The sequence below is a fragment of the Camelus bactrianus genome, chromosome 14 (assembly GCF_048773025.1).
Source record: "Camelus bactrianus isolate YW-2024 breed Bactrian camel chromosome 14, ASM4877302v1, whole genome shotgun sequence".
NCBI lineage: Eukaryota > Metazoa > Chordata > Mammalia > Artiodactyla > Camelidae > Camelus > Camelus bactrianus.
In genome coordinates, this window is record NC_133552.1 from 70154798 (window position 1) to 70181943 (window position 27146).

Consider the following 27146-nt stretch of genomic DNA (forward strand, 5'->3'; position numbering starts at 1 on the left):
TCTGCTTCTGCCAGGGGGAGGGGACTGTGGGGTGCATGGGATGCAGGGGGGGGTGAGTCTCAGAGCTGCTCTAGAATTCACTCCCAGAGGAAGGCGCCAGCCCCTAGTGGAGGGGGTATCCCCGCACCAGCCTCCAAAGTCAGTGAGGTTTGCCCAGCACGGGAGGGAGAGTCGTGGTCCGGGGGCAGAAAGGCAACGATGCTGAGAGGAAGAAACTCGGGCTACACATGCACGGATCAAGAAGGCTATGAGGGGCTGTGAAAAGCAGATGGTAAGTTCAGGTTTCATTCTGTAAAAAGCAATCATATCTACCTGATATTTAACACAGGGACCACGGATTGGGTCACAGGATCCAATTCCTCACAGTAAAATTCACGAAAGTAAAATTATTCCCTAATTGTATTGTAAGAAATACTAGGGTCTAAAAACAGACCCTAGGCAGCCACTTAGTCCTCAGTTGGACCCAAAGCCGCCTGCTCTTAGCGTCCTGCCGTACCTGCCATCAGGAGCCCCGGCTCTTACACAGCAGGCCTCAGGAGGAGCACGGCGGACCCCCAAACAGTCATCTGAGGACACCGGACGAGGTGCATTCGCCCAGCCCTCCCCCCGGCCAGCTCCAGCGCCTTGGGCACAGACGCCCGCCGGGCGATGGGGTGGGTAGAGAGAAAACGCCAGCGGGGCTCCTGAGCTGTCCTCACTGCGGACCGGCCATCCAAGGGCTCCACCTGACAGTGTCCAAATCCTCGAGGATGCAAACCACAAGAGGTTCACACTGTCTCTTTTTCCATTCTTAATTCATATGGAATTTTGAACAGTGGAAAAATCGGAGCCCAAACAGGTGACCAAGAAGCTCGCTCAGTGTCCCCCCAGGCTCGAGAACAGATCCGGAATCTCCTGTCACACACAGAGTCGTGGAGGTGCGCCCTCCGACAGCGTTCCTCCGTGACTCTCGTGTCGCCCGTCAGGGGCGTGACGTTCCGACCGGAACCCAAGAGCCTGCAGGCCCACCTTCCACCACGTAGGCGCTCCTGCTTAGCTCGAGAAGGCTGATGTTTATAAATGGCTCTGAAGATGGAAGCCGATGCAAGGGCTACACTTATTATTAATAACAGTTCAAATCGGGCATGTGGAATTCCTGGCTGCACTCGATGACATTTTAATTAAGTTTCTAATTTTACCAGTCGGGGGGGGAAAAGAGTTTATTTTTATCTCCAGAGCCTGAAGTCACGTCTGGCTCCCAGGCTGCAGCAGGGCGAGCTCGGGGCGCGTGGGTTCTGGCTGAAGAGCTTTGCTCACGGGTTCACTCTCATAAGGCTTCCGCCAGCCCGTGGAAAAAACACCCACCACCCCGGTGTCTCCAGGTGCCGAGACGCCGCTGCTTCCCGAGACATCACCCAGCAGAAACACTGCCGTCTTGGCGCCTCCTGCTTTGTTAGCCCAGAGGCTGATCGCTCTAGCATCTAAAGATACAGCACAGCAGTCAATATAACACAAACCAAACAGGCTCACAGATACAGAAAACAGACCAGAGGTTATGGGGGGAGGGGGACAGCAGGGGTAAGAGGTGCAGACAGTTACGCACAAATGAGCTACAAGGATGTAGCGTACGACCCGGGGAATGCGGCCAATATTTTATAATAACTATAAACAGAGCATAATGCTTAAAAACTGAAATCACCAGTGTACACCTGTAACTTACATAACACTGTACATCAACTCTACTTCAGCAGTGAAAATAGCCTCCATGGTAAAAATCTGATTTAAAAAAAAAGAAATTGATCATTTCTGCCCCCAAACGGTAGGCCCGCCTCCATTTACAGCTTAGATGAAAAACATGAGAAACAATTTTTAGAAAACTTACTGGTTTCAACTAAATGTACTTGATATTTGCAATGAATTTTTCCAAGTTAGAATGAGTTAGAAAGAAATCATTGTAAGGAATTTCCACATGGCTGTTTGCTTGATTTTTTTTAGTTGCTTATTTTGTCACTAATCTGCAGAATTCCAATACGTCTGGTGGACCACGAGAACTTCTCTCAGTGACACCCACTCACACACTCGCCGGTGTTTTGGAGATCACGGGGCTACCTCGTCACCTAATTTTGTGGTATCTGTGGTCCACGAGGTTTTGGTTTGACCGTCCAGTTTGCTGTGTTTTAATGTCAGGATTTGGAAAGATTAAAACTATGTCACCGCCGTTTCCACCTTCAGCATCTTTAGGAGAAGTAATTCCTACCTTCGACCATATGCCCAGCCAAACTGCCCGTCAAGCAGAAAACACACCGTGACATCTGCTTTCCAGGCCCCCTTCCCCCAGAAGCTGCTGGAGGAACACTGCAGCAAAAGAGAGACATATGTCAAGAAAGGAGACACGCGGGATTTGGAAAATAAGGGGTCAAGACAGAGGTGGAGGGAGGTCCCAAGATGCTGAAGCGAAGCTTGCAGACAGTCTCACTCAAAGGCCGAGGAAGTCGCCGTGGGGTCAGGGCAGGGCGTCGAAGGGCGACAGGAGGGCTGTGTCCAGGGGAAAGGGACCTGACAGCACCGATGTTCCCGCTCGTGCTGGAGGAGTTCTGCAGCTTTGTCAGCATTGCCTGCAAATTCGGGGTCAGTGTACAGAAAACTAAGACAATGAAATGCCTGAATGAAATTCTGAAATTTCATTGAAATGAAATTTCCAATGAAATGGAAGCTGTGGTTACCTCCAAGAAAAAAAGTCATCTAAGAAAGGCAACGTGGTCAGAACACGTATCACAGTGCAATGGTCGCGTGGGGGGTCCTGGCGGAGGAGGACGTGACCTCAGGCTGGCTCCCCGCGGTGCCAGGCATCCGTCTGGAGTGGCTGTGCTGGAGGCACACGGCTTTTCTCCATGTGTGCTCAGACTGCAGACTATGAACCCCCCTTTATTCTGCTGTATTCATGCTCATGGCTGAAGTAGAGCAGTTTAGGTGCACTTAATTCTTTCTTCATTTATGGAGCACCTTTTGCGTACAGGGGACCATGCGTGCCCGGGGACGCTGTCCACACACCCCCCCCCCAAGCAGGGAGACAGACGTCCAGACGTGTGGTCTCAAACTGGCCGCATCTGGGGGCTTTTGATAAACACTGATGCCTGGATCCCGCTCCACACAGACAGGATCAAAATGCCTGGGCTGGGGGAGGGATCCTGGGCAGCAGCTACTGAGAAAACATCTCCCTGGATGATTTCAGCCAACCGCTAGCACTTAGAAACCCCGCTTCGGACAAGTCACGAGGCTGCAGTAAGCGATGCCATCACGGGCATGGAGGGAGGCACAAACTCACCGCGTGAGGACTGATGCAGGGGAGAGTGGCTTCAAGCACGACAAGGCTGAGGAGGGCTTTGTGCCAACGGGGTGGGGGGGACTCCAGACAGAAGAGATGAGGGAGGTGAGCGGGTGCCTGTGGGAGGGGCAGAAAAGCGTTTCTGCCACCAAAGAATTCTAAGAACAATCCAAGGGGACTCGGCCTGCAAATAATTCCAAACCTGTGGGAACAGTAACCCAAAGACGGGCACAGGACGGCCCAGCACCTGGAGGAGCGGAAGCACTGCCCTAAGGCCACGCCCCCGGTGGGCCACCTGCCTTCTCTCCCCGAAAATGAGACATTTAAAACTCACACCTCCCTGTTCTCTGTTTTTGGTAATCAGGTTGGCTTCACTTGAGGTCCCTGTAACAGTAACTGCTTTCAACTGTCTCCACAGCAAGGCCTGCCTTTTTTGGCCCCCTCCCCATTTCCTAAAAGTCTCTTCACACAGGAGTCAAAGAATCTGAGTGCCCTGGTCTCCACCCTAGTCCCTCCGGGGCGGAGGGAGGCATGGAGGGCAGGGCTGTGGGAGTCTGGGCACGTGTGTGGGTGTGGCTGTGGGTGCAGACCCACAGCCTGACTTCAGTTCGGGGTTTGCCGCCTCCCCGGCCCTCACATCGCCCATCACCAAGCAGTGGCCATGCTGGGAGTGGGTCAGGGGAGGGCCCTGACGACCTGAAGCTGATTGACATCATTCCATCCCCTTGGACACCTACCTGCCAGGGGTCTGCACTTAGCCCAGGCCAAGCCAGTCACCTGACCGCATTCCACCATCCTAGTGACGGACGGGCCAGGAGTGGGCACAGGGTGTAGCCAGGCCAATCAGAGTGGAGGGTCTTTCCCCTCCGATGGGAATGAAGAAGTGGTGTGCAGACCCTGGAGTTTCCGGTAGCTGTTTCATTGTGAGCTTCCCATGATAGCGCCAACACACTCCGTCATCTAAGGGAGACTCCATCCTGTCTGAGGGAGGCCATTTCCAAAGATGACCACCCACGGGTTTTCTCATCCCTTTCTGTACGAGGCTCGGCCCCACCCCCTGGAGCCACTTTCCGCAGTAGAATGGGGCAGAGGTGACGGTCCCGGACTTCTGAGCCCAGGCTTTCAGGAGCCAGGCAGTGTCCATGTGAATTTGTTGGGATCCAGCTGCATATGAGAAGCTCAGGCTGACCAACAGGTGATGAGAAACTGTGCAGAGAGGGAGGCCAAGGGGCTCCCTGCTCTCCATCCACCCAGCCGAGACTCAGAGCACGTGACTGAAGTCACCTGAAGCTTCCAGGCCCAGCTGAGCCCCAAAAGAATGCAAGCACACAAGCAACCGCAGCCAACACCGGGTTGAGCAGAGGAATCTTCCACCAAACTACAGTCCTGAGGAGTAATAGCTCACTGTTGTTTTAGCTCCCACAGCTGTGTGGTTTGTTATACAGAAATAGATAACTGCCCCACAGCGGGCGTTGGATTTTCTGTTACTTTCACAGAGGGTCTCAACAGGTTTGTTTCCATAGGGTTAGAGTCAAGGTGCCGTCAGCCGCTAGCAACAGGAAGTCCAGTTCTCTAAGGATATTTATTCTCTCTCATAAAGCGAAATTCCAAGTTAGGGCAAGGACAGGCGTTTCCCACCTCTCCATGTGGCTGTCCCCACTGTGAGGCTGTTACTGTCACATCACAGATGCAAGAAGGCTGCAAAGCACCAGACATCACATCCCACACACTAACACATAACGTCCAGCGGGAAACAAGGAGCATGTTCTCTTTACATGCCTTTTTACGAGAAAACCTTTCCCAACAGCAGGATTTGCTGGCTTAAATTTGTCTTACACCAACCACGGGAAGAGGAATGGCGTTACGGAGCTTAGCGTGCATGGACCAGTTTACCCTTGGCTGTGCAGAGGCTGGCTACCTGGACCAAGGGAAGGTTCTGCCAGCGAGGACAAAGAGGGAGTGGTTGTGGCAGCCATGGTGTCTAGTACGATAGGAAAATAACATTCACCACTGAACAAAAAAGGCACTCCGGAAAGACACGTAGCCTTTATCCTGTGGCCTTGTGTGATCTCTGCATGTGCCCTTCCACCCCCCCAATGCAAATGTCACCGTTTGCAAGGTGGAAGGCCCGTCAAAATCTGGCTCTAGCAGTCAGGGTCCTGCTGGAGGCAGAAGGCATTACAGGGGGAGATTTGGAAGCGAGTGTGACGTTGGGGCCATCTGCTGCAGTGCAGCTCTGGTTCCACGTCCCATCAGAGGGGCGGTTCTCCGGAGCCCAGCAGCAGCCGGCGGCTGACGCCACCTGGCCTTGGGAGGCACGCGATGGGAATTGCGATTCCTAGAGCCCGACGTGAGTTGTTGCAACAGGACAAGCAGCCGGACAAGCACAGTGTTGGTGGAGGGACAGACACTGCCCGGCCAGGGCGAGGCCAGGGCACAGAGGAGAGAAGAAATGCCCAGCCTCTTGCTCCCTGGTCTCTGGCCGCAGATGGCACCCTGGCTGGTGAGGATCCGCTGATGATGGCCATGGGCCTCCTGGATGCGGAGCAGGAGAGAGTGGATGCGGATGGAAAGCGTAGGATCAGGGAGTCAGTGGACCAAAAAGCGGAGCATTTTACTGAAGAAAAGCAGTTCAGACCCAGCCAGTCTCGCACCGGCACCATTCAGTGTGGCTCATTCTTAGTCTTCGGTATCTCACCCAGGACGTGTCCAAGGGGGCTTCTCTCCCACACCAGCCAGGGGCAACACTCAGGCGCCTTCTCCTAGGGGCCGGCCGGTTTTTGACCAGCAGCCGAAGCTGTCCGCAGGCCTCCCCGGCTTCACAAGTGGCGGCCCGTGGCGGGGAGAACAGAAGTTGCAAACAAAGTACCTCCACTAATTCAAGGCTGACCGCGGTTGAGAAGAGAGTTTGTTTCTCGTTGGGGAAACAGAAACATTCCCCGGGATTGAAGTCGGGGAGTCTGAGCGAGGGAAACGTTCTCCCTCTCTCGTCTGGTGCGCCGATAACAGCGCAAGGGCCGAGCGCGGCGCCCGGGGCCTGGAGGCCCGCCGGTGAGCCCAGAGCCTTCTCCTGGTGACCTCCGGGCGGAGCGGGGGGGGCGGGGCCGAGGCGGGAGCTGGACCGGCTGGACGGGAGAGGGCGGCATGCCGGGCTGGCGGCTGGTGCAACAGGTTCAAGGCTAATTCCAGCCCCTCACCTCCGCCGGATTACAAGCGCCTGCGACTGGCACAGCTCTGCAGTCCCGGCGCCAGGGGTCCGGGCGAGGGAGACTGCGGGCCTGCAGAGAGCAGCAAGCACCCCAGGTGGGAGACCTGGAGCGAACCTTCGTCCCCGCGCAGAAAAGCTGCGCGACCCTGGGCAGCCGAGGGAGGCACGCCTCGGCCCCCTGTCACCTGCAAAGCAGGAGGGGCCACGCACCGGCTGAGCCGGTCTCCCGCCCAAGCGGCCCCCGCATCCCCGCCCCCACGCCCCGCGGCCCCCTCCCCGATTCCCCGCCATCTCGCGCCCGCTCTCGGGCCTTCGGGCGGAGAGACAAGTTTTGGGCCAGAGTCCCCGCGCCCCGGACCTGGCGCCGGGCGCACCGTCCCCGCCCTGGAGGCGGGAGCAACAGGGTGTCGTCCCCCGCCCCCGCCCCGGGGCGCGCGCCCCTCCGCCGCGGGGGGGCGGGACGCGAGCGGGAGGGCCGGGGCGCGCGCCGGCGGGGGGGTGCGAGGCCGAGGCGCGGGGCGGGGGCGGGGGCCGCGGGGCGCATGCTCACACGCGCTCGTGACGTGCGCGCCGGGCCGGTCGGCCGGAGGCAGGGTTGAGAGGCGCGGCGGGCGGAGGCCGGGAGGAGCGCAGAGCCGCGCGGGGAGCAGGAGAGGAGCGGAGGCGCGGCGGAGAGCGGAGCAGCAGAGCAGCGCCCGGATCTGCCGGCCGCCGCGCCCCGGCCCGCAGCCCCACCGCCCCCCAGCCCCGGCCGCCCGGCGGCCACCCCGCCGAACGGCCAGACCCGCACCGGCCGCCGCGGGCCGGGCCGGGCATGAGCGCGGAGGGGCCGCGGCCGCCCCCCGCACCTCCCGGCGCGCCCAGGCCGTGACCGGGAAGGGGCGCGCGGCCGCACTGGGGCCCGGGCCCATGGGCGCGAGGAGCCGGGCTTGGGGGCGCTGAGCGGGCGGGCGCGGCCGGAGGAGCCATGGACTGCAGCCTCGTGCGGACGCTCGTGCACAGATACGTGAGTGCTGCCCGCGCGGGACCGGGGTCGGGCGGGACGGGCCCGCGACCCCCCGGCCCGGGTCGCTGAGGGCTTGCGCGGCCTCGTGCGGCTGACCGCGCCCCGGGGACGGGCAGGAAGCGGGGGGACCTGCGGAGCTGGCACCGCGGGCCCCCGACGGCGCGGCGCTTGCGTCCGCGGGGCCGGGCCGGGGGCTGTCCGGGCAGGGTCTGGCGGAGAGCAGCGCCGGCCCGGAGCTGGGCGGGATGCTCAGGCTGCCGTGTCTGCACGAGGATTAAGGGACTGGAAGAGGGACGCCGGCACAGGAAAAGGCGGTAGCTTCGCTTGTTGGTTTTGTAACAGCACGGGGGGATTCCGAAGTGAAGTTTGGGATCTCTTTTTTACAAAAGTAACCCACCCGATCCGAGGCTGGGGTGTGCGAGGTTCCTCCGGCATCCTCGGTTCCGGTAACCCGTGGTGGGGCGGCCATGGGATGGGGGGCGTGGAGGGGGAAGTTGGCTTTGGTTCACACCAGGCCGAGGGGACCGCGGGCGGCAGTAACGTGCGCCGGGTGTAGAAGAGGGGTGTGCGCAGCGAAAAGAAACTGTCCCGGGGCTGGCGTGGCCGAGTCTTTAACAAATGGCTCCCCTGTTCCCCCGGCCCCTCGGTCTCAGGTTGCAAAGTCGCACGCACTGAGGTTTCCGCTAAAAGGGGGGCATGGCTACGGGAACTTTGCTTTTTCTGGCCCAGGAATTCCCTTAGTCAGTCCTTCATATTTATGAGACCTCTTTGAGAGGGAGACCTCGGCCAGAGTTGAAAGTGTGTTCATCCAAGGGGAACGTCCAGTCAGTGCTTTCCCCCTGAATCCACCCGCTGACCAGAGGACTTAGGGTCAGAGGAGCGAGTGTGCACCTTCTGGTGGCTCCCTGGGGAAGGGCAGTCTGCCCCCCAGCCATCTGGAGCGACTCCTCTCTGATTCTGGTTAGGGGCTGGGAGAGGCTTCCCAAAGGAAAGGTCATGTTGTTCCCCGCCAGTTTGAGTCCATGTTACCACATAAACACCAGGTGCCACCTTCGAGTCTCTACAGGGATAAATTCTGGAAAACCCGGGACCGGGGACAGCAGGTAACCAGAGGTGGAACAGAAGTGCCTGAGGGTCCCAGATTCCGCTCTCAGGAGGGTGGAACTGGCATTTACCTAGAATGTGATTAGTTTTCGAGTTAATTTCTTCTGTGTTCCCCCTTGAACACACTGTGAAAAGGAGAGTTGAATTGTGAGCAGTACCGCGCAGTCTGTTTCCTGAGGATGGAGGGTGATGGGCCGTCCTCCTCTGACCTGCGAGGCTCACTGCCAACCCCTTCATCCTCCAGGTGGGCAGACTTGCGTCCCACTTTTGTGCTTTTACACCCTCCCTTCCTCCAGGCCTTCAGCTGTTTTGTGTCAGTCTATATCAGTGCCGATGGACCTTACCTTTTAAAATCCCCCCTCGCTACGTTACTAGACTTCAAACTGTCAAAACTAACGGGTGACTTCTCTTCAGTGAACTCCCCAGCTGTGCGTCCTCTGGTCGTGTCGCTGGGACGCAAGTTCTGGACAGCAGTAGTATTTCTATTTTTCTCTTTCCACATCTTCTTTTTTTAACAGTCTGATCATTTGACTGCTTCACCATATTCCCATACAGAACCATTCATTTCTATGATACTAGACTTTTGTCTATGCTATTAAGCTAATTTGACTTTTTCCAGGAATAATCATAATCTGTTTTCTTATAATTTGATTATCTTTCAGTATGTAGGAATTATTTCCTTTTGCTAGAGGGAAAAAAGTCTGTGGGATTGAATATTCATGTTTCCTTATGTGATTTATAAAAATGAATACAATGACACCCCATTCCCTTCTAGTGTTCCCATAGGCAGAGTTTCTAGGACAAAGAAGTGTTTTCCTGATGGTGCGTGAGGGTTACCAAAATATAAAGAAGTCCTAGGAAACCACAGCTACAGGTACTTAATTCTGGGTTTATTCAGAATAGGCAAATGGATGAGAAGATTCTGTTCCGGGTTAGGCCGCGTGTCCTCCAAAGCAGGTACCGCTGGTCGTGTGTAAGTGTGGACGGACACCAGCCACGAGAGAGAGGCTGTGTTCATAAACTGCCAAGTGCTTTTACACTACGGTGTGCCGTGGCCCTTTTTAAAGAAACTTAACAAAGCGGGTGGAGAAGTAGTGTGATCTCCCTTTAAGAGACGTGCGGTGGGGCACCTGGATGCAGCTAGTTTAAATTCTGAGAGGAGCCAGTGTGGCTTCGTGGGTTCCCTGCAGATGCTACGTGCGCCCGCCCAAGTGTGGCCCTGGCCTGCCCACTTCGGACACCATGGAACCGTGGGCAGGTGGCTTCGCTTCGTCTCTGCCTCAGTTTCCTCATGGGAGAGTAACTGGCAGTACTGGGCTCAGAGGGTTGTTGTGAGGGTAAAATGGGCTAGTACAGGTCGGGAGCTCAGAACGGTGCCTGGCCCCACTCGTGCCCAGCACTCCTGCCTCTACCGGCTGCAGCATAGCCTTGTCCCCAGGTCACACCCTGTGTGGTGACTGTCAGTCAGCCCGGCCTGCAGGGCCCCTGGGCTGCCCTTGGGCAGGGTGTGGGGCTCCGATGGAATTAGGCAACTTTAAAACAAGGCATGCTCAAATGTCCCCAGGCCGCATTTGGCCATAAAATGCATTTTCAGGCCAGAACCTCGCAGGACACTCCTTCCTCTATTCATGCCTCTCGCTCAGGCTTGACTGTGAAGCTCCGTGTGGTGACATCCTTGTGGTTTGTTTTTTATCTTCAGCCTGGACGTGCTTGCTGCTTGTCAGAGTCTCTACCTGTTTCTTTCTACAATTTTTGCTTTCTAGGATATGTCTTACGTCTTAAAGCAGCAAACTCCTGAAGAATCCGAGGGTTTTCCTCATGGACAGTAGATACTTGTTTTTGAAACAAACTGTTACATTAAGATTTTCTCTGAGGGAAAAATAAGCATCATTGGTCCCTGGAGAGCCTCAGGCACGGCTCTGTGGGAGCACGCTCAGCCTCCTAAGGTCTCCGTTTATATGCGTGCCCCGTGTCTGCTTTTGTTTTTAATCACCAGGTGGGTTGCGACACACAGATCAGTGTGCACTGGTGGTCGGGCAGTTCTGAAAGGCAGCTCGTCCATTTGCTCAGTCTTAGGAGTCTTGGTCGTAAAAGCTTTCAGTGCTGCGTGATCCGGAGTGGCTTTCCTGACGCAGCCTTTGCTGCCGCAGGGGGACCTCTGGTCCTTCAGCAACTGGCGTCCGCGCCCCAGGACGTTAGTTCAGCCACTTGAACCGCCAAGGCCTTCGGGTATTTGAAAGAGGCCACCCCTTAGGCTGACCTGGCTCTGGCCCTGTGGGGTGGGGCGGGCCTCACAGCGTTTGCACACGTCTTTCCAAGCAATCTGCCTGATGTATAATTTAACCTTTGTGTTCTGGCTATTAAGTTAAATTCCTTCCATTGTCCTTTCAAACCCTGGTTGATGCCTCTCATTAGGGATAAGTGATCTTGAGATGCTTCTCTTTCATGCGGAGGGTGGTTTAATAATAACGGGGGTGGGTAGATGTTGGGATTTCACTGCGGTCAGTGGAATTTCTAGGGGTGCGAGCACAGTCCTCTGTTTATAGTTGGCTAAAACCGGATCGAATCGTCAAACACCCTAGCTGCTCGATACACAGGAAGTCCTCTGTTTACAGCCGTGCTGGGCTCTGGAACCTAGAAACACACTGTTCCTTGGTGCTGGGCCCATGTGTTCCACTAGAGACGGGTAATCAGAGATGGTTAGATCCCCAAGTCCCAGACTTGTAAATGTTTTTTTAACCAAGTTAAATGCAGGCAGAAATGCTATTTATTTGCAAGGAAAATCAATAAAAAGCCACTTTCACAGCCATAAAAACACAACAAGATTGAACAAGGGATTGTTTTTTGCTTTCCCTTGGAAACTGGTGTCTGAGGAAAACAAAGCAGTTCTTCACGAGGCCAGCATCGGAGCCCAAAAGATGCAGGTTGAGACCTGGCCTCGGCCTCTGACTGAGACGTGGGTGTCTTCCTGCTTGAAATGGAGAAGCCTGAATGCGGCTCCCGGGGTTGGGGGACTGCCGGGGTTGCGGGTACCTTTGTACAAAGTAGGTGCTGGGTCAGTGGACGTCCCGTTTGACCCCCAGCTCCTCAAAGGGTCTGTATCTCCTGCTTCCTCAAACCTATAACCCCCACCCCCGTCCCCCTCGTGGAGGGCGTGGCCTGGCCTTGGACTTGGTGGGGGAACAGCAGTGAGAGCCAGGGCGCACCCACCTCCCCACCCGTCCAGCCCGTCCCTGGTGATGCTCCTGCCGTCCTGCTTTGAGTCAGGTGACCCCGTCAGCAAAGGTCAGTCCTGCAGCTCAGTTTGGATCTCCCCTCCCCCACTCCAACCCTATTCCTGGATCAGCAGCATCTCCCTTTTAGGGTGGCACCAGCTAGTCCCTGTGGCCTTTGGTCAGCCTGTAAGTAGCCCTTTTGAAAAACAAAACAAGCTCCCTTGCCCCTGCATTCCCCTCCCGCCGTCACCCCGCTGTTTCTCCCGCAGCTAAGGGTCCCTGACGTGGCGGACACTTGCCTCCTCCTGTGGTATCTGTCTGATCCCAGTGAGCTCTCTTGTCACCTCTGTCCCATCTGAGGCGGCCCCCCCAGGGGTCTCCTTTCCGCCCTCACGCCGACACGCTGATGCAGGTGTTCCCAAACTCGCCCGTGCGCTCAGGGAGGCCAGGCAAGCCGAAATGTGGGAGTTGGGAGTCTCGGCCACGTCGGAGTTACCTCAGGGCCGAGCAAGGGGGACAGGTGGCTCGCGCCCCCAGACCCCAAGCTCTCCGATGGTTTTCGGGGAGAAGTTTTGTTTTAAAGGCAAAACTTGGGGTGAGGGCTGCAGGCGTGGGACTTTCTTCGGATTGGCGGGGGGGGGGGCGGGCAGGGTGCCGCTCCAGGAGTTGCAGTTGCTCAGCCTGAAGTTACTGTCCTCCCCCTGGGTAGGGGCCTTGGGTCCTGCAGAAAAACTCAAAGGTGTTTTTGAGAATTCCTTGAGCAGGACCTAGGATCTGCCCCAGGCTGCACTGCTGTTTCCTGACGGATCCTGCCTTGTGTCCTCACCCCCCTTCCCTGATGAGCAACTGCTTGAATCTGCCCTTTGGAACTCAGGGAAGGTCCAGGACGCTGAAGTCTTTCCTACAAACCAGAAATGGGGGTCACAGAAAGGATTTGTGCCAGGAGGGCCCCACAGTGCCCTCCTCAGTCTCATGGGCCCAGCGCACGTCTAGTGAGCGCCCCGTGTGGGCACTGATACAGCCTCTGCCAGACCGGAGGAGGACACCCCGACCCCAGTCCTCGGGGACACCCCGGGGCCGCGGGCCCCGCCGAGCCATTGTCTGGCCGCTGTGTCCCAGGCAGAGAAGGGCCAGGCAGGGCAGCAGCCCCGCGCCGTCCCTGCTGGCTGCTGTCCGCTCACTGGGTCACCCCTGGGGCTCGATGCCGATGCCCTTTGCCCGCTGTGAGCACCTCTGCCTGGAGGAGACCTCAGGTTCCTGCTGTGCGTGGGACCCACGTTTCCTCCTGGGGCCTGGCTGCCCTCTCACGCCCGGCGCAGGCTCCCGGCGCCTTATCGCTCCAGCCCTTGGGTGCTTCTGAAGGAGACCGTCGGGCTTCCAAGCGCTGGAGTGATTCGTGACAGCCTTTTAAAATCTTGTTCATGGTTACCTCGAGCTTTCGGGTTCTCTCCTTTGTACATTTCACGGTCCTCACGCAGGAATGGGCAGGGGGCGTCTGGTCCCACCCCTCGCTGAATAAACACTCAAGTGGAGGAAGGGAAGTCCCCAAGGCTGCGGCCTGTGGCCCCCCCACATCCAGTGGGGCCGATACAGGAAAATGGGGCGCGAGGAGGGCTGTGCCCCAGGTCTCGGGCAGGTCCCTGGGCCGCGTCCCACCAAGAGAGGGTCCTTGGCTCCTCGCAGGCAGGAGCCCAGGAGTGGGCCGCAGCAGGGCGAGGGCAGGTTTGTCCGGAGACCGAGTGTGGGCTTAGGAGGCCAGAGAGGCCACGGGCGTGGGAGTGGCTGTTTAGTTTCAGACAGAAGTGGGAACACACTCCACGGACAGAGCGCAGGTGCCTGGCTCAGGAGGGAGAGCGGCCACGAGGGGCACGGCTGCTAGTTTTATGGGCTCGGTGGCTTCATGCCTCACTTTGGGGAAGGGGCGGGGAGTCCCAGGAATGGCGGCCCCGCCCACTTCTCACCGCGAGCAGCGGCTCCACCAGGAGTGTTGGCTGGTTGCTGACGCACCACAGCGAGTCTCCTGGACGGCAGCTCTTCCGCCACCTCAGGTCTTGCCAGCTGGCCCTGTTCTCAGTGGCTGTGCCCCCCCCCCCCCGTCTCAGGGCCACCTGACTTGGGTGGGAGCTTCCCGAACTTGCCTGGGGAGGACCCTCTCCTGGAGCCTCGTCATGAACAAGCGTCCTTAGCTGGCCCCACGTGGCCCAGACCCCTCACACAGCGCAGGGCCTTTTGTGTTTACGCTTCTTGTTTTCTGGGCAGGGGGTTCCCAGTTTTTGCCAGGTGCTCAGAGGAATGCCTGCCCCAGCTAAAGCTGAGACTCGAGAACCAGCGAGGGAGCCAGCCTCCCATGGGGTTGTGTCGATCCCCCCAGGGGCTTCAGACCATCTGAGCACACCGGAAAATAACACAACACTGTAAATGGACTGTACTTTAATAGTAATAATTTTAAAACCTTTGAGTTTCTGGCGAACATTTAAATCCTGGTGAGTGCACACAAGTATCCAGATGTCCCCAGTTTTTCAAAAATGATGTGATCTGGCCACGCCGCCTGGATGGCTCCCCCGGGACCACAGCCGCCCTGTCCCGCGGCCTCCCGTCGCCCACCCGAGCGGGCCCCCTCCCCCCACAAGGACACAGGCCCTCCAGTTTGGGTTCATCCGTGGGTTGGTGCTTCCTTTGTTTAGAGGCTTGTGGCAGCCCCGGAGAGCAGAGGGGTGGGCTCTGTGTCCTGGGGACGGGGTGGGGAGCCCCGTCTCGTGGGATCCTCACGGGGTGGGGGGCTCGTTTGTGCCGTGCTCAGGACGGGAAGAAACCCAACACTGAACTGAATTCAGGAGAGGATTTTAGGCTTCTTCTGTTGACCTTTGTCACCTGGGCGACGGCCAGACCAGACAGGTGAGCTCTGTGGCGGGTTAATCATTGTCTGCCTCTTCGGACCAACCCTGTGAACGCTTTTCCCAGGTGTGCAGAGGAGTGGGAGGGACTCCCTCCGAGGGCTGCTCCCCGCCCCGCGCCCCCAGGGAGGGGCCTGTTAGTAACGTGTTCATGCTCATTTGCACCTGCTTCTCCTTCAGCTTTCCCGTCACTCAGCTCCAGGGGTTGGTCATTCTCCAGGATGGGTGTGTTTCCAGACCTTAGTCTGAGTGTTTGACCGCCTCCCGCCTCCTGAGTTTCTGTGGCTTTGGTTTTACCTTTCGTGCATTTCAGAACCTGAGCAGCTCTTGGCAGGTGCGCTAGAAGGTTTGTACTTCAAGCACTGGAACAAGTCACTTTCCTGGGAGGTGGCGGTGCAACCCCATCGTCCAGCAGCACAGTCCCCCCACGCCACATAGGATTGAGCCCTGTGGGCTGGGCTGCATCTCTCAAGGTTGGCGGTCCTTTCAGACATTTGCACAGCCTGGGGTATGTGTTTTGTGGGTGAAAAAATACAGCAAGGCTGCCACTGGCAAGGAGAGTCTCAGCCTCTGTTCGCTTTACTTCTGTGCTGACACCAGCACCGCTTCACGGCCCACGTGGTGGCAGAGGCCAGAGTGACCCGCTGTCCAGGGCTCACGCCAGACGGCCATCATGCCGGGGCTCCGGCAGGGACCGGCAGCCCTGCTCCCCGGGCAGTCCCTTCGCCCCAGGCCAGCTGTGCATGACGCTGACGGCACTGCACCTTGCAGAGGGCTGTAAAGGCTTCTCAGGAGTAGGCTGTCACCTCTTGTGCACCTTGTGACAGTTTTGGGGGGTTTTTTGCTTTTGGTTTTGTTCTTGTCTTGACCCAGGAAGGGAATGAAAGTAAGGTCACTTTTCCTTGGTCGGAAGCCGCGCCGTTTCAGGAGAGGCTTTGTGGCCTGTGGGGAGGGGTGCTGCGTCGCTCCTCCGGGGTCACAGCGGGCAGCCCGTGCCCCCCTCCGGCGCCCCCCGTCCAGCATGTGTGGACTTCGCAGTTTGCTGTCACCTTTCGGTGGGCCTCTTCCTAAGCTCCTCTTCCCTGGGTCTCATGCGGTGAGGCCGCCAGCCCGAGCACCAGCCTGAGACAGCTGTCATTTCAGCACACGTGCTCAGTTACTCAGGACAGAGACGCCGAGAATGTGGCGAGGAAGGAGTCTCCGTGGGTAAACCCTGACGTGTCGTTCAGGGCGTGGTTCCCTGAACTGCTCGTCGGGGCTCTGCGAGCCTGGTGTTGTTTTTAAGCGCGAAGCGGAGGCAGGCCTGCTTGTGTATGTCCGGGTCTGCTCAGCCCAGGAGACAGAGCAACCCGGCTGGGTGTGGCACCCACGGCAGGCAGCTCTGGGGCTGAACTGGTGAGGACCCTCCTTCTGGCTTCCAGATGGCACCTTCTCACTGTGTCCTCTCGTGACCTTTCCCTGGTGCGTTTGTGCCCAGAGATGGGAGGGGGAGAGGTGGGAGGAGGGAGGGAAGGGGGGGCGGTGAGCGACAGCTCTCTCTCTCTTCTCTCTCTCCTTGTAAGGCCGCCAGTCCTGTCAGATTCCCGCCCTCACGGTCTCATTTAATCTTAATTACGTCCCCAAATCCCTGACTCCAAATATAAATTCAGGGGGACGCAGTTCAGCTCATGGCTGAAGTGCACCATGGATGTAGGTGCTGCTTGGAGCATGAATGTTCCGGCAGCTAGAGGACGGCAGGGACGGCAGCCTGGAAGAGCGGCTACGTTTGCTGACGGTTTCATCCAACAAACACGGAAGCAAATGTCCCGCGGAGCCTGGAACGGCTGAGTGACGCTTGGTGGAAACGGGCTGCTCGGGCAGGACTGGGCAGCGGGTTTGGGTGGTCGGACCGTTGTCGGTTCTGACGGACCGCAGGGCCCCTGCCGGGCCGGGCCAAAGGCTGTGTGTGTTTCTGTATTTGCTGCTGCTCCTTCCTGGAAGAGGCGGGTGGGAGGGTGGTGGTCGGTGCCAAGACGCGGTCCGCACTTTTGTTCTGGGTTTTGTGTTACAACCTACATCCACGGCGTCTGGCTCACTGAGGGGACAGATGTCACGGTGTCTGCCACGTAACTGGATTGGACGGCGTGTCTGCTCGGAGGCATCATGAGCCGCTTCCTCTAGTCAGTGGGGTTGGGTCTGGGGACTCCGTGCTGTCGGGACGCCTCTGTGCACGGCGACCCCTTGCCTCTGGCAGCAGTGGAAAGCGGTGCTTGAAAACTGAACCTGGAGGGCTCGTGGGGTGACAAGGACGTGTCTCCTCCACGGTAGCGGGCCCAGCACTGGTGGGTCGGGCTGTCACCCACGTCGGCTCCCAGGCCACCTGCTGCCTACCTCTCCGTCACAGCCTCGTTCTCTTCCATAAAAATGTGCTTTTGCTGTTACGACCTGCTATTGGAAATGGCCCTAAAGCGTCTCACAGCGTACGGTCAGGTGCTCAGGGGGCCCGTGTAGATTCGCCCTCTGATGCTGGAGCCGTCAGTGGTTGTGACACTGTCCGGGGGTCTCTCCCACCTCCCCGCACGGTCCGGTCCGTGCAGACCGACGTCCTCCAGTCGAGGGATCTGCTTCCTGAGGACCTCAGGTTCACATCTGGGGGTGTGAGCTGACGTCGGCCTGGCGTGCTGGTGGCCTCCCTCCCCATGCCTGCTCCCGCGCACGGTGGCCTCGCGGCCCCTCCTCCGGACCTCTGGGCTGCCTGAGAAGGAGGGGGCCGTCCTGGCCATCACGTGATCTCCCTCCTTCAGCGAAAAGAGGATTTCCTGCAGCCTATTTTCAGTAAAGGATTAGGGCCAACGAGGTTCCGCCATTGCAATGTCAACTAGAATTCTGTGTGATTTTTTTTTTTTTTCCAGAAAGGTCTCAGACTGCCCACCAAAACATGAGTTTTCAAATCATGGGATTTTAGAGTTATTCCGTGGAACAAAATCATTGGTGTGGAGACACGTGATTTGAAGGGAAGTCAGACCTACGTTTATCTGTCACTCGCAGAAAACGTCTGACAGCGTATCTGAACACGGCAGATGAGTGATGTGCACGTAGATAGCTCAAACCTTTTCTCCTTAGGAAGCGTGTGGAAGTAGTCGTTTGGACTCACAAGTGCAGGTAAACCACGGGGAGATGGAAGATCGCCGTGAAGTACACACGTGCATGCGTCTCAGCGTGGCGGTCAGCCTGACAGCAGCGTGTGTGTACGAAGCTCGGAGGGACCGTCAGGTGACGAGCGCTCCTTCCAGGCCTCATTTCCGATGTTACTTAACTCACGTTGCCATTTTTCTGATGTAAACTGGGAATAAAATGTGTAAGCTCTTGGCGCTGGAGAACACGTGTGGGCAGACCTGGGCAGGTTCTCAGGAGGAAGGCGTGTGAGGCACCAGGTCCAGACTAGGTGCCCAGAGCTGATGGTCACCAGATGTTTACCGACGCACTGTCCGCGCTGAGACGTCTGCGGGGACCACGGTGCACAGACAGCCCGGCCCCCCGGGACTGCGTTGTGGTAGACGGCAAAGTCCGTACACAGTGTGGCAGGTGTCAGGAAGGGCTGGGGACAAGCAGGGGGGTGGGGGTGGTGGCAGGAGCCAGGCTGTGGGAGAGAAAGGAGGGTTCCCGGCCCGGGAAGCTCAGGGCTGAGGGGTGGAAGGAGGGCACGGGGCCCGGGGCAGAGGCGGGAGGTGGCAGGCTGCTGTGTCACACGTTTTACTGAATGGGAGCTCGTGGCTGCCCCTCACTGCGTTGCCCGAAATATGGAATATGTTTTACCTGTTGCTTTTGATAAAGCTGTAAATTTGTTTTAAAGTTCTATGGCCGAATGAGGAAAATGTTACATAGTAGGTAAATTAGGATGGTTTTAACATTATAAAGATGCTCAGATTTCTTCAATGAATATACAGTGGGTTGGTTTGTGGGCATAAAACATACATAAAATTTACCATTTTGCCTGTTTTAAAGTGAGTGTGTGTCTCAGTGGTTTCACGTACATTCATGTTTTATGCAGCCATCACCACCATCAATTTCCAGAACTTTCCCATCTTCCCAAATAGAAAATGACTTATGGGCAATTTTAAGTAGTTTATTCTATATTTGGTATTTGGTGTCTTGTTTGTTTTTTGTTGTTGGCTTTTTTATTTTTTTTTTTGAAACACGTTTTTTTAACTCTACAAAAAAGACCTTATCAGGGTCATGGAAAGACTTACTGAAACGTAAGCACTAATTACATTTTAAAATGGAAAATGTATCCTGGCAGGAGGGGTCTTTTTTTTTCCCTGTTAAATAATTGGTGACGTTAAGTTCTATTAAAATTAAAAGGCTTGACTGTGAGGGTTCGTCTGGGCTTCGTGTTTTAATATGTGCTTGCCGAGAGCAGCAGGAGTGTGATTTTTGTTCTAGAGAAGAAAGTCCGGTGTTTGTCTTAGAACAGGCAACTCTGTAATGAGGCAGAAATCATGAAAGTCTTGTCTGTTGGCGGTGATTTCACACAACAGCAGCTCGTGATGATACGTTTGTTTAAAGACGTTATAAAGCCACATGGCTTTCTCCTAAGTGCGTTGATAAGGAATGGAAATTAAAGCGTTTTATAAAGTGAAGTTTTCGTCCAGAAACTCCATTCTGCTGATTGGTTTAGATAGATTTTGTGCTTTTGGTTAATCTGTAACATTTATTCTTTTACTACCTAAAAAATTATTCAGAAGTAGATTAAACTTTAAACGTGAGGATTTTTCTCTGTACAGTTGTTGGTTCTGTGAGAAGCAGTTTCCTGTCATCTCTACTCCAAGGTGACGTGAGAGCTGCTGGTTCTTAAGCTGAAATAAGTCTTTGTTGGTTTCCTAAGTCGCTCTGGCACTTTTTAGGAACAGCGCGGTTTCCAAAGCAACACGTGCCTTTTTTACTGAGTGATTAGTTCATTAGCAGGAAACCCAATTGTGCAGTTGGGTAATTATCTCTCCTGAGTAGTTCAGCTTGTAGAAAACCACAGGTGTAGCAGGAGGTGGTGAGATGCCCTGCTTGGCAGGCGGAAGGGGAGCGTTGAGGGTTCCTAGCGGCCCTCCCTGAGCCCCCTTGCAGTGTAAGTTCCTCAAAAGATAGGTTGGCATTGGTTTGTGTCAGTCGTTACCCTCACGAATTCAGAGACCTTTTTAGGTCTGATGATGACGTCTTGTTGACGCAGTGGCTTCTGCCCCTGGCTGGGGGTGTGGCACTGGCTCCTTTCCTTTCTGGGCCCCACCTCCCGCAGACGGTCCGTGCACCTTCGGTCATTGTCTCAGTGGGTGGCTGGCCGACTTCCTGCCTGCCTGTCACCTGATTCAGGAGCATGAATTCCGAGTCTGCGTTCCTTCGTGTTTGCTGTGTGGGCCTGGCCGAGAAAGGGCAGCCTGGTTGTGTCTTGACCTGCAGGCCGAGGGCCGGGTGGAGGAGCAGGCCCTCAGGGCTCAGGAGCCGGGCTGTGTGGGAACTCTGCCCTGTGCAGGCGCCCGTCCCCCAGCCCCCCGGCCGTGCTTGGTCCCAGGGTCCCAGGTGTGCTTTCCTCGGCGCCTTTGCAGAGTCCAGGCTCGAGGTTACTTGAGGGTGGCATCTTGGGAGGTGGGACGCCGCCCCGATGTGTGAGGTCAGATTTAACTCTCAGGTTGATGGGAACAGACTGAGAGGAGGCCATGTGGGCCCTCCCGTCTTTCTAAACACACCCCAGGGGCCTCAGTGCTGACTCCGTCCTGGGGCGCGCAGATGAGGAAGGGCGGAGAGAAGCCCCAGTTCACCTCCCAAATCAGGCTCCTCGCCCCGGCCCAGCCGTGGGGGACGTGGTGCTGGACAGAGCTTCATGGTAAGAGCGGTCATGTGCCTCTTCACCTTCGCTACTGAACACTTAATGCATCCGGAGTGCTGCAGTGTGTTCCAAAAATAGTGCATTGGGTTTCTGCTTCCCGCATAGCCTGGCCAGTACCTCCCCAGGAGAAGGCAGTGCAGCGTCCCCACAGTCAAAGAGCAACCTGAGTCCCCTCCCACCCTGCCCCCAGGCACGGATGAAATGCTCTGTCCGTGGTCCAGCTTACCTGGGGATTGAGGCGTGAGGGCTGGTTTCCTGCAGCCCTCCCATCTGGGTGTGTCATTTAGACCCCAACTCATGGATGGGAGAGCGGAGCCACCAGCCCCGATGGCACAGCCAGGGGCAGAGGCTGGCCTGTCTCCAGGGCAGGTCATTTCCCTTCATTGTATGGCTCCCACATACCCCTCAGTGGGAAGCCCAGCTGGGTTCCATGGTGGCCTGTAAAGTGTGGGTGGGGAGAGAGAACGTTACTCGGGGAAAGGCCTGGCCAGGAGGCCTTCTTTATCCTTGGAAATGCTGCTGCCAATGAGCTGGTGGTCCCCGTCCCCACCGGCTCTTACCCTGGGCACCCCCTTCCTGGACCAGCCTGCGCCCCAGCCGAGGCTAAAACCCCTCCGACGTGCGGCTCTGGTTCAGCCAGGCTGCACCCACCCCTGCCGGCTCTGGCGTCCCTGCGACAGAATCGAAAAGAGGCAAAACTTGTGGAGCCGACCACGCACCCAGGAGGGGCTGGACGCTTCCAGAAGCAGGCGTTTTCCCGGCAGCCACCCCTGGAGCTCAGAGCGGGCATTTGCTTGGATGTTGGAACAAGACACGTTGGGTCGCTGTGAGCAGAGGCCCGAACATGGGACGCAGGGAACCTCAGTGGACCTGGGGTGGTGGTAGGCCTGTCCGCAGTGTCGCACGGCAGAGGCCAGGTCGCTGTGTGCGTCCCTGGGAAACGCTTCTCAACATCCCGGGGCTCACGGACACGAGCAGCGTGCTGTTAGCCGTGCTGGAGCAGAAGGAGCCATGACCGCGTGGAGGCCGCGCCGTGTCCGGGTGCTCGCGGCGCCTCTCAGACGCTCTCAGGGGTTTTAATTCCCGTTTAAGCCGCCGCTTCTGAGGCTGCATTTGTTCAGGCAGGAGAGAAGGTTTGCCCCCCTTTGTTTGCGGGAAGATCGCCTTCTGGCCATTTACTCTTTTGCTGGCAGTACCTGTTGATAAGGATGAAGTGAAACCAGATACCGGCTTGGCCGCACCCAGCGAGGAGAAACAGGCAGGAGGGCGGCCGCAGCGGATGCCAGGCAGGTGGTGTGGGACCAGGAGGGTGCAGGAGCCCAGGGCTTCGTGACACCCTGTCCCGCTCTGGGCAGGGGGCAGGGGGCTGGGGCTCCGCCCTCCTCCTCCCTCTCCCTCACTCCCCTTCTCCCCCTGTGACAAGCCCGGCCTCCCCTGCTCTTCCCGCCCTCAGCCCTGATCTGTAGGGACATCTCTGGGTTCCAGGAGCCCCCAGGAGCCTTCTCATCTCACCAGAGAAGATGCTTGTGGCCTGTGTTGATCAACGTGGCTGACACAGCCCCTAGGAGGATCGCCAGCCCCAGCCCCAAGCCACCACAGGGGTCGGGTGACAGGAAGGAACGAGCAGGAGTGGGGCCAGCCTGGCCTCCCTGGGCCGCTCGGGGTCCAGCCCCACACCCCGTGCTCGTCCTGTGCCTCCCTGTGATGCAGCAGGCGCCCCGTGCGGGAGGCTCTGACAGACGTGGAAGCGCGTGAGGGCGAGACACTCCTGACCGCAGCGGGTGCGACACCCAGAGCTGCTTGTCCTGTAGTTTCTGACAGACTGATGAAATAATTATGCAGCAGATTTTACTGTAGTAATTTACCTTTGTAGCCATTTTACGATGTGGAAAGTCAGGGGCACTGAGTACCTTCATGTTCTTGTGGACGGTCAGCACCGTCCATCTTTGCAACCCTTCACCTGAAACCGGAACCCCGTCCCCAGCAGTCCTGACCCCCTGCCGCGCCAGCCCCAGGGGACCGCCGGTCTGTTTCTGTCCCTGACTGTGGCCGATCTCAGTCCCTCGTACACGTGGAGTCACCGGAACCCCGCCGTTCTGTGGCCGGCGCCTTCCCCTCAGCGCAGGGTCCTCGAGGCCCGTCCCCTCGCAGCCTGTGCAGCAGTTTCCCTCCTTTCTAATGCCGAGTAATTTTACGTGATTCACTCGTTTTGTTTATCCGTTTGTTGTCAGCGGACACGAGTTGTTTGTTGCAGCGTTTTCATGGATCCCGTACCTCCCACAGAGACCTCAGGGGGCCCAGAGTCCCCGGGAGAAGGCTGCTCCGGCTCATCTCCAAGTCTGGTGCCTCTGGGCCCCGGGGTCGCCGCTTCCTGCGGACCTGGCCCGCGCGTCCCCCCCGCAGCCCGGTGGGTGCCCCTCCTCCCAGCGTCTCTGCCCCACCTGCTCTTCCCCCCTTGCCCCAGATCTCTGTCTCTCTGGGAATTCTTCACAGATGTGGCCTCAGTCTACATCCTTTCCGCGTGGGCGGCTGCTTTGCTGGTGTTAATTCGCACCAGGTGGTTGTGAATGTCCCTAAGTCACTCCGGGTGGTGCCCCAGAGGTCCCGGGGCTGGGCCCTGCTCCTGGGCCTCAGAGGGTTGGGGGAGGTGTGTGCTCTGCAGAATGGACTGCAGGATGGGAAGGCGTCCTCCTTAGAATGGCTGCTCCTTTCCCTCTGTTGACACTCATGTAGTCTGCATGGGAGGGGGGCCGGGTGTCCCCTGCAGCCTTGGGGCAGGAGGAGTCCGGGGGAGGCCCCTGAGCTCTCCCTTTGGACGCTGAACACTGGGGAGAGCTGCAGAGCCAGGGGACAGTTGCGTTTGTTTTCTGTGCCCAGTTCTGCTGTGACCTGCCTGAAATCCCCACAGTAAATGCCCTGCAGAGCCAACAAGGACGCTCCTGTGCCTGGCAGCCCTCCCTGAATCAGCACGCGGCGGGGGGCCTGCCCGCCCACCCAGCTGTTTCCAGATCTCACGGGAAGAGGGCCCTGGGAAGTACCTCTCCACCGCACGTGCGATCCCGAGATCAGCCCGGTCTCCCCGACCACAACTCGGGGAGTCGGGGAGCCACCGCAGTGCCCGGAGCCAGCCCTGCCTCCTGGGGCCGGAACACGTGCAGGGACCAGGCCCGTCTGGTGATGGGGTGGACAGACGGTCACCCCATCAGGGACCAGAGCCTGAATCCCCCATGGCTCACGCCACGTGGTCAGTGTGCTGGAAGTGGTCCCGGCAGGAGGCCGGCCCCTTGTGGGGGAAGTGGGGCTCCGCTCTTCACAGGTCCAGTGTCAGTGCAGCTCCCAGCAGCCCCCGCCCATCAGGGCAGCCCGGCCCCTCTTCCAGACCCCGCCCTCTCCTTCTGCTTCTCAGGAAGCCGCGTGGGTGATGAGGGTGAAGCAGCAGGAACCCCGGCAGCTCGAAGGACCCACGCCCCTTTTCCGCTCCCTGGGTCCGGGGACGAGCCAGCCCAGTGGCCACGGGCCCCACACTTCGGTGGGGGGCTTGGGGTGAGTGGGGGCTCAGGTGTGTCTTGAGGACAAGAAAGTGGGATTTCCACGTGAATGAGCGTCAGGAACCGTGCAGAGTCTTCTCCTGGGGGAAGACATTTTTTCAAGTTACGAAGAACTGAGTAAACAATGCAAAGTAGGGCCTCAGTTATTTGGAATAAAAGCTGGTGAAATAGGTGTGTGAGCAGTTCACAGCTAGAATGGTAATTTTCCTCCTGAGTCACATCCAATTTTATTCCAGAAGGTTCGGCTCTCTCATTACGCGGTGAGGTCGGTCGTCGGCCAGGAAAAGAGGTTTAGAAAACTGAAAACCAGACGTACTTGGGTCGGCGCTCCTGTGGTGAGCGCTGAGAGCTAGGTTGTGCAGCCTGAGCTGCGGGGCGTTGCAGACGCTCCTTTCTGTGTGTCCAGGTGTCCCCGCGTGCTCAGGTGTTCTTGTGTGTTACAGGTGTCCCTGTGCTACTGAACCGACGACAGGCTTTAGGTTTCATTTGTTGATTCATCGGCAGCCTCTCTGCGCTGCCTGTAACGGCAAACCTAATTCCCTGAATATCGGGTGACACTGAACGCATTACATAACGATGGCAGGTGCACGCTATGAACTGTTAACAAGCACGCGTGCGTGGAGAAGGCGTGTGGGCAGGGCCGTCCCCGCCCCGCTCCCCGCGCGGGGGTCTCTTGGCTTGTCCTCATTTCCGCCTTTTCTGTAAGGAGCGCTCATGGCTGTGCAGCCCGACAAAGGGCGACAGCGACGTGAACGGCGAGGCTGTCGGGGTTCCCTTCGGAAGCTTCACCCGCTTCACGGCCGTTTTCCGCTGCTGCTGTTCGTCCTGCTTTTGCTTGTGCTGCTGACATTCCATTAGCCAGCTCAACCCAGGCTTTTCCAGGTGACAGTTTTTAACTTTAGGAGTGGTCTGCACACACCTTCACCGAAAAGACAGTCTCAAGTGTCTTTTGAAACTTCAGGGGCTCAGAGCTGCCCTTCTCAGAGCCCCACCTCCAGGCTGCGAGCTGGGCTCGGGGAGCGGAGGTCGGGGTCCGCTCACTGGGCTGTGCCTCCCCCCCGTTTGGGTTCTGTAACGTCCCCGCGAGGCGGTTGTCGAGGCCACTCCCTGGGTTTCGGGTTAGCACTTAGCAGCCAAGAGCTGGGTGGATCAAAGGCTCGCCTTCTAGAGCTGAATGTTAAGGGCCCAGGAGGCTGAAAACTTTTGGCGCTGGTTTTACCGGAAAGGAGAAGATGCTGTGTTGACCTCCTGAGCCTGGCTGATTGCGCAGGCGGAGTTTGAGCGTCGTGGACCGCTGTCCCGGCAGAGAGGCAGCAGGCCCCACGGGCCACGTGGCCTGAGTCTGTCCTCCTGATGTGGGCCAGGGAATTTTGTAGTCATCTGCTCCAGTGTTTAAACTTTCAAAGACGCAGTTTTGAAAAGCGGGTAAATGTAAAAAGACTACCCTTTATTGTCTTTTTATATAATTTTCCTGTTTATTACTTTGTTTTGAAACACTGTTAAAACCTAAGGGCCGTTAACGTGTGAGCAGGGGGAGTAGCCCTGTTTGTCTTTGCGGTCCTGCTGCTGGAGTCAGCTCAGCAAGCCGAGGTCCACCTGCTCCGCGACGCTCGGGTTGAAGTGCTCCCTTACCTCAGAATAGGTGTGAATGGGACGCACCTTTAGGAACTGTGCATCGCTGTGTTGCACACCTGTGATCTGTGTAACGTTGTACAGCAACTATAATGAAATAAAACGTTCCCTGCAGCACTGCTGACGAGAGCAAAGAGCAGATCAGCTCTCTGAGCAGGTGCACGACTGAACATCCGTCCCGGGGACACCACGCAGACCTTCAAAAAGGGGGTGTGGGTTTAGGCTTGCTGGTGCGGAAGGAAGCTTATACTGTACTGAGGGGAAGGCGCATCGCAAAGTGGGCACGTGACGTGAGCTGTACTTAGCGTGGATTCACGTGAATCCACGCGGAGGAGGAAGTGCGGGGAAGCACGCGACGGTGTCGGGCCGCAAGCGTCTCTGGCCGTCAGGGTGCGGGTCCCTGCTCCTGTCCTCTGTGCTTCTGCCTTGCGCCAGAAGGTTAACACTGATTACGTGTTACTGTTGTAGTCAAGAGAAAGAATAAAGCTTTTACCGTTAAAACAAGTTATTGCACGCGCAGACGATCTCACTGTGATGACTGAGGAGCAAACTCCTGCGAAGGTGACAGTGGTCCTGGCGGGTGGGTGGGCGAGCCCGAGGGCTCCCGGGACCCTCCCCGTCAGCTTGCGCGGGCACTGCCCACTGTGCCCGAGGACCTGAAAAGGTCCAGGCAATCTGATGACGAGCACCCCCCGCCCCCAGAACAACCTGAACACACTGGAAACCACGTGAAGGAAGCGAGCAGAACGCAGGGGCTTTGCAGCGAGTGCCTGTCTGCTCGGGGCCGGGGCGCCACGTCCCACAAGGTCAAGTTAGACTGAAGTTAGAGACGGGAAGAGGGTGAGCTGGGAAGGAGGGACTGGGCTGGGGCACGGGGCTGACAAGCAGCAGAGGCGGTCAGGCTGAGAGCCGGGTCCCCTCCACACCCCACGCCCCCGACGTCCCCAGGGCCGTGCTCCTCGTTTAGATCCACATGAGCAGGAGGACAGCTGTGGGAGGTGAGGACGGGGTGTGGGACGCCAGGAGAGGCGGTGCGGGGCCAGGCCGGTGTCCCTCCATGTGTAGGGAAGTTTGGGTCGTTTTAATTCAGTCCTGGGACTGACCCAAAAGCCTAGAGAGCCTCCAGGCGGCTGACGCCTGTGTCCCGAGTCCCCTCCCCGGACAGCAGTGCCCCGAGGGTGCAGGGTGGCCAGCCCCTGGTGTCCCCGGACTCCTGGGAAACCACGGTTACGGGTGCCACGTGGGGTGGCCAGACGCCTGACACGGCCTGGGTGGTGGTCTCCCAGTTTTCAGATAAGGAAGCTCAGAAGACTGGCCACACCCCCAGGCCACACGTCTGTTGTCATCCCCCAAGGTGCCAGGTCTGAGCGGGTTCCCCGAC

The 27146-nt window shown here is 57.6% G+C and overlaps 1 protein-coding gene and 1 long non-coding RNA gene across 10 annotated transcripts in view; one reads left to right on the top strand and one right to left on the bottom strand.

Moving 5' to 3' along the window:
• Positions 1–1140: 1140 nt before the first annotated feature.
• On the bottom strand, positions 1141–6901 carry LOC123616118 (uncharacterized). Of its 4 annotated transcripts, none has more exons than XR_012511790.1 (3): positions 4042–6901; positions 3305–3421; positions 1141–2847 (listed from the first exon to the last, which is right to left on the bottom strand). It is a non-coding gene; the product is annotated as an uncharacterized LOC123616118 (long non-coding RNA). The 4 variants fall into 4 exon arrangements; XR_006723970.2 differs by having other exon boundaries at positions 1141–2594; positions 2703–3421; XR_012511791.1 differs by having other exon boundaries at positions 1141–1460; positions 1700–3421.
• A 202-nt stretch (positions 6902–7103) lies between these two features.
• Positions 7104–27146, top strand: part of ATP11A (ATPase phospholipid transporting 11A) — a 92523-nt gene continuing 72480 nt past the window's right edge. For 4 of the 6 annotated variants that reach the window (XR_012511787.1, XR_012511788.1, XM_074378560.1 and 1 more), the window contains exon 1: positions 7105–7518. Coding sequence is in view for 4 of the 6 variants with exons in the window: in XM_074378560.1 (XP_074234661.1) it covers positions 7480–7518 (39 nt within the window). In the remaining 2 variants the exon portion in view is untranslated. Of the gene's footprint in view, positions 7519–27146 lie in introns of all 6 variants that reach the window. The other 2 variants (XM_074378562.1, XM_074378563.1) reach the window with 1 other exon arrangement.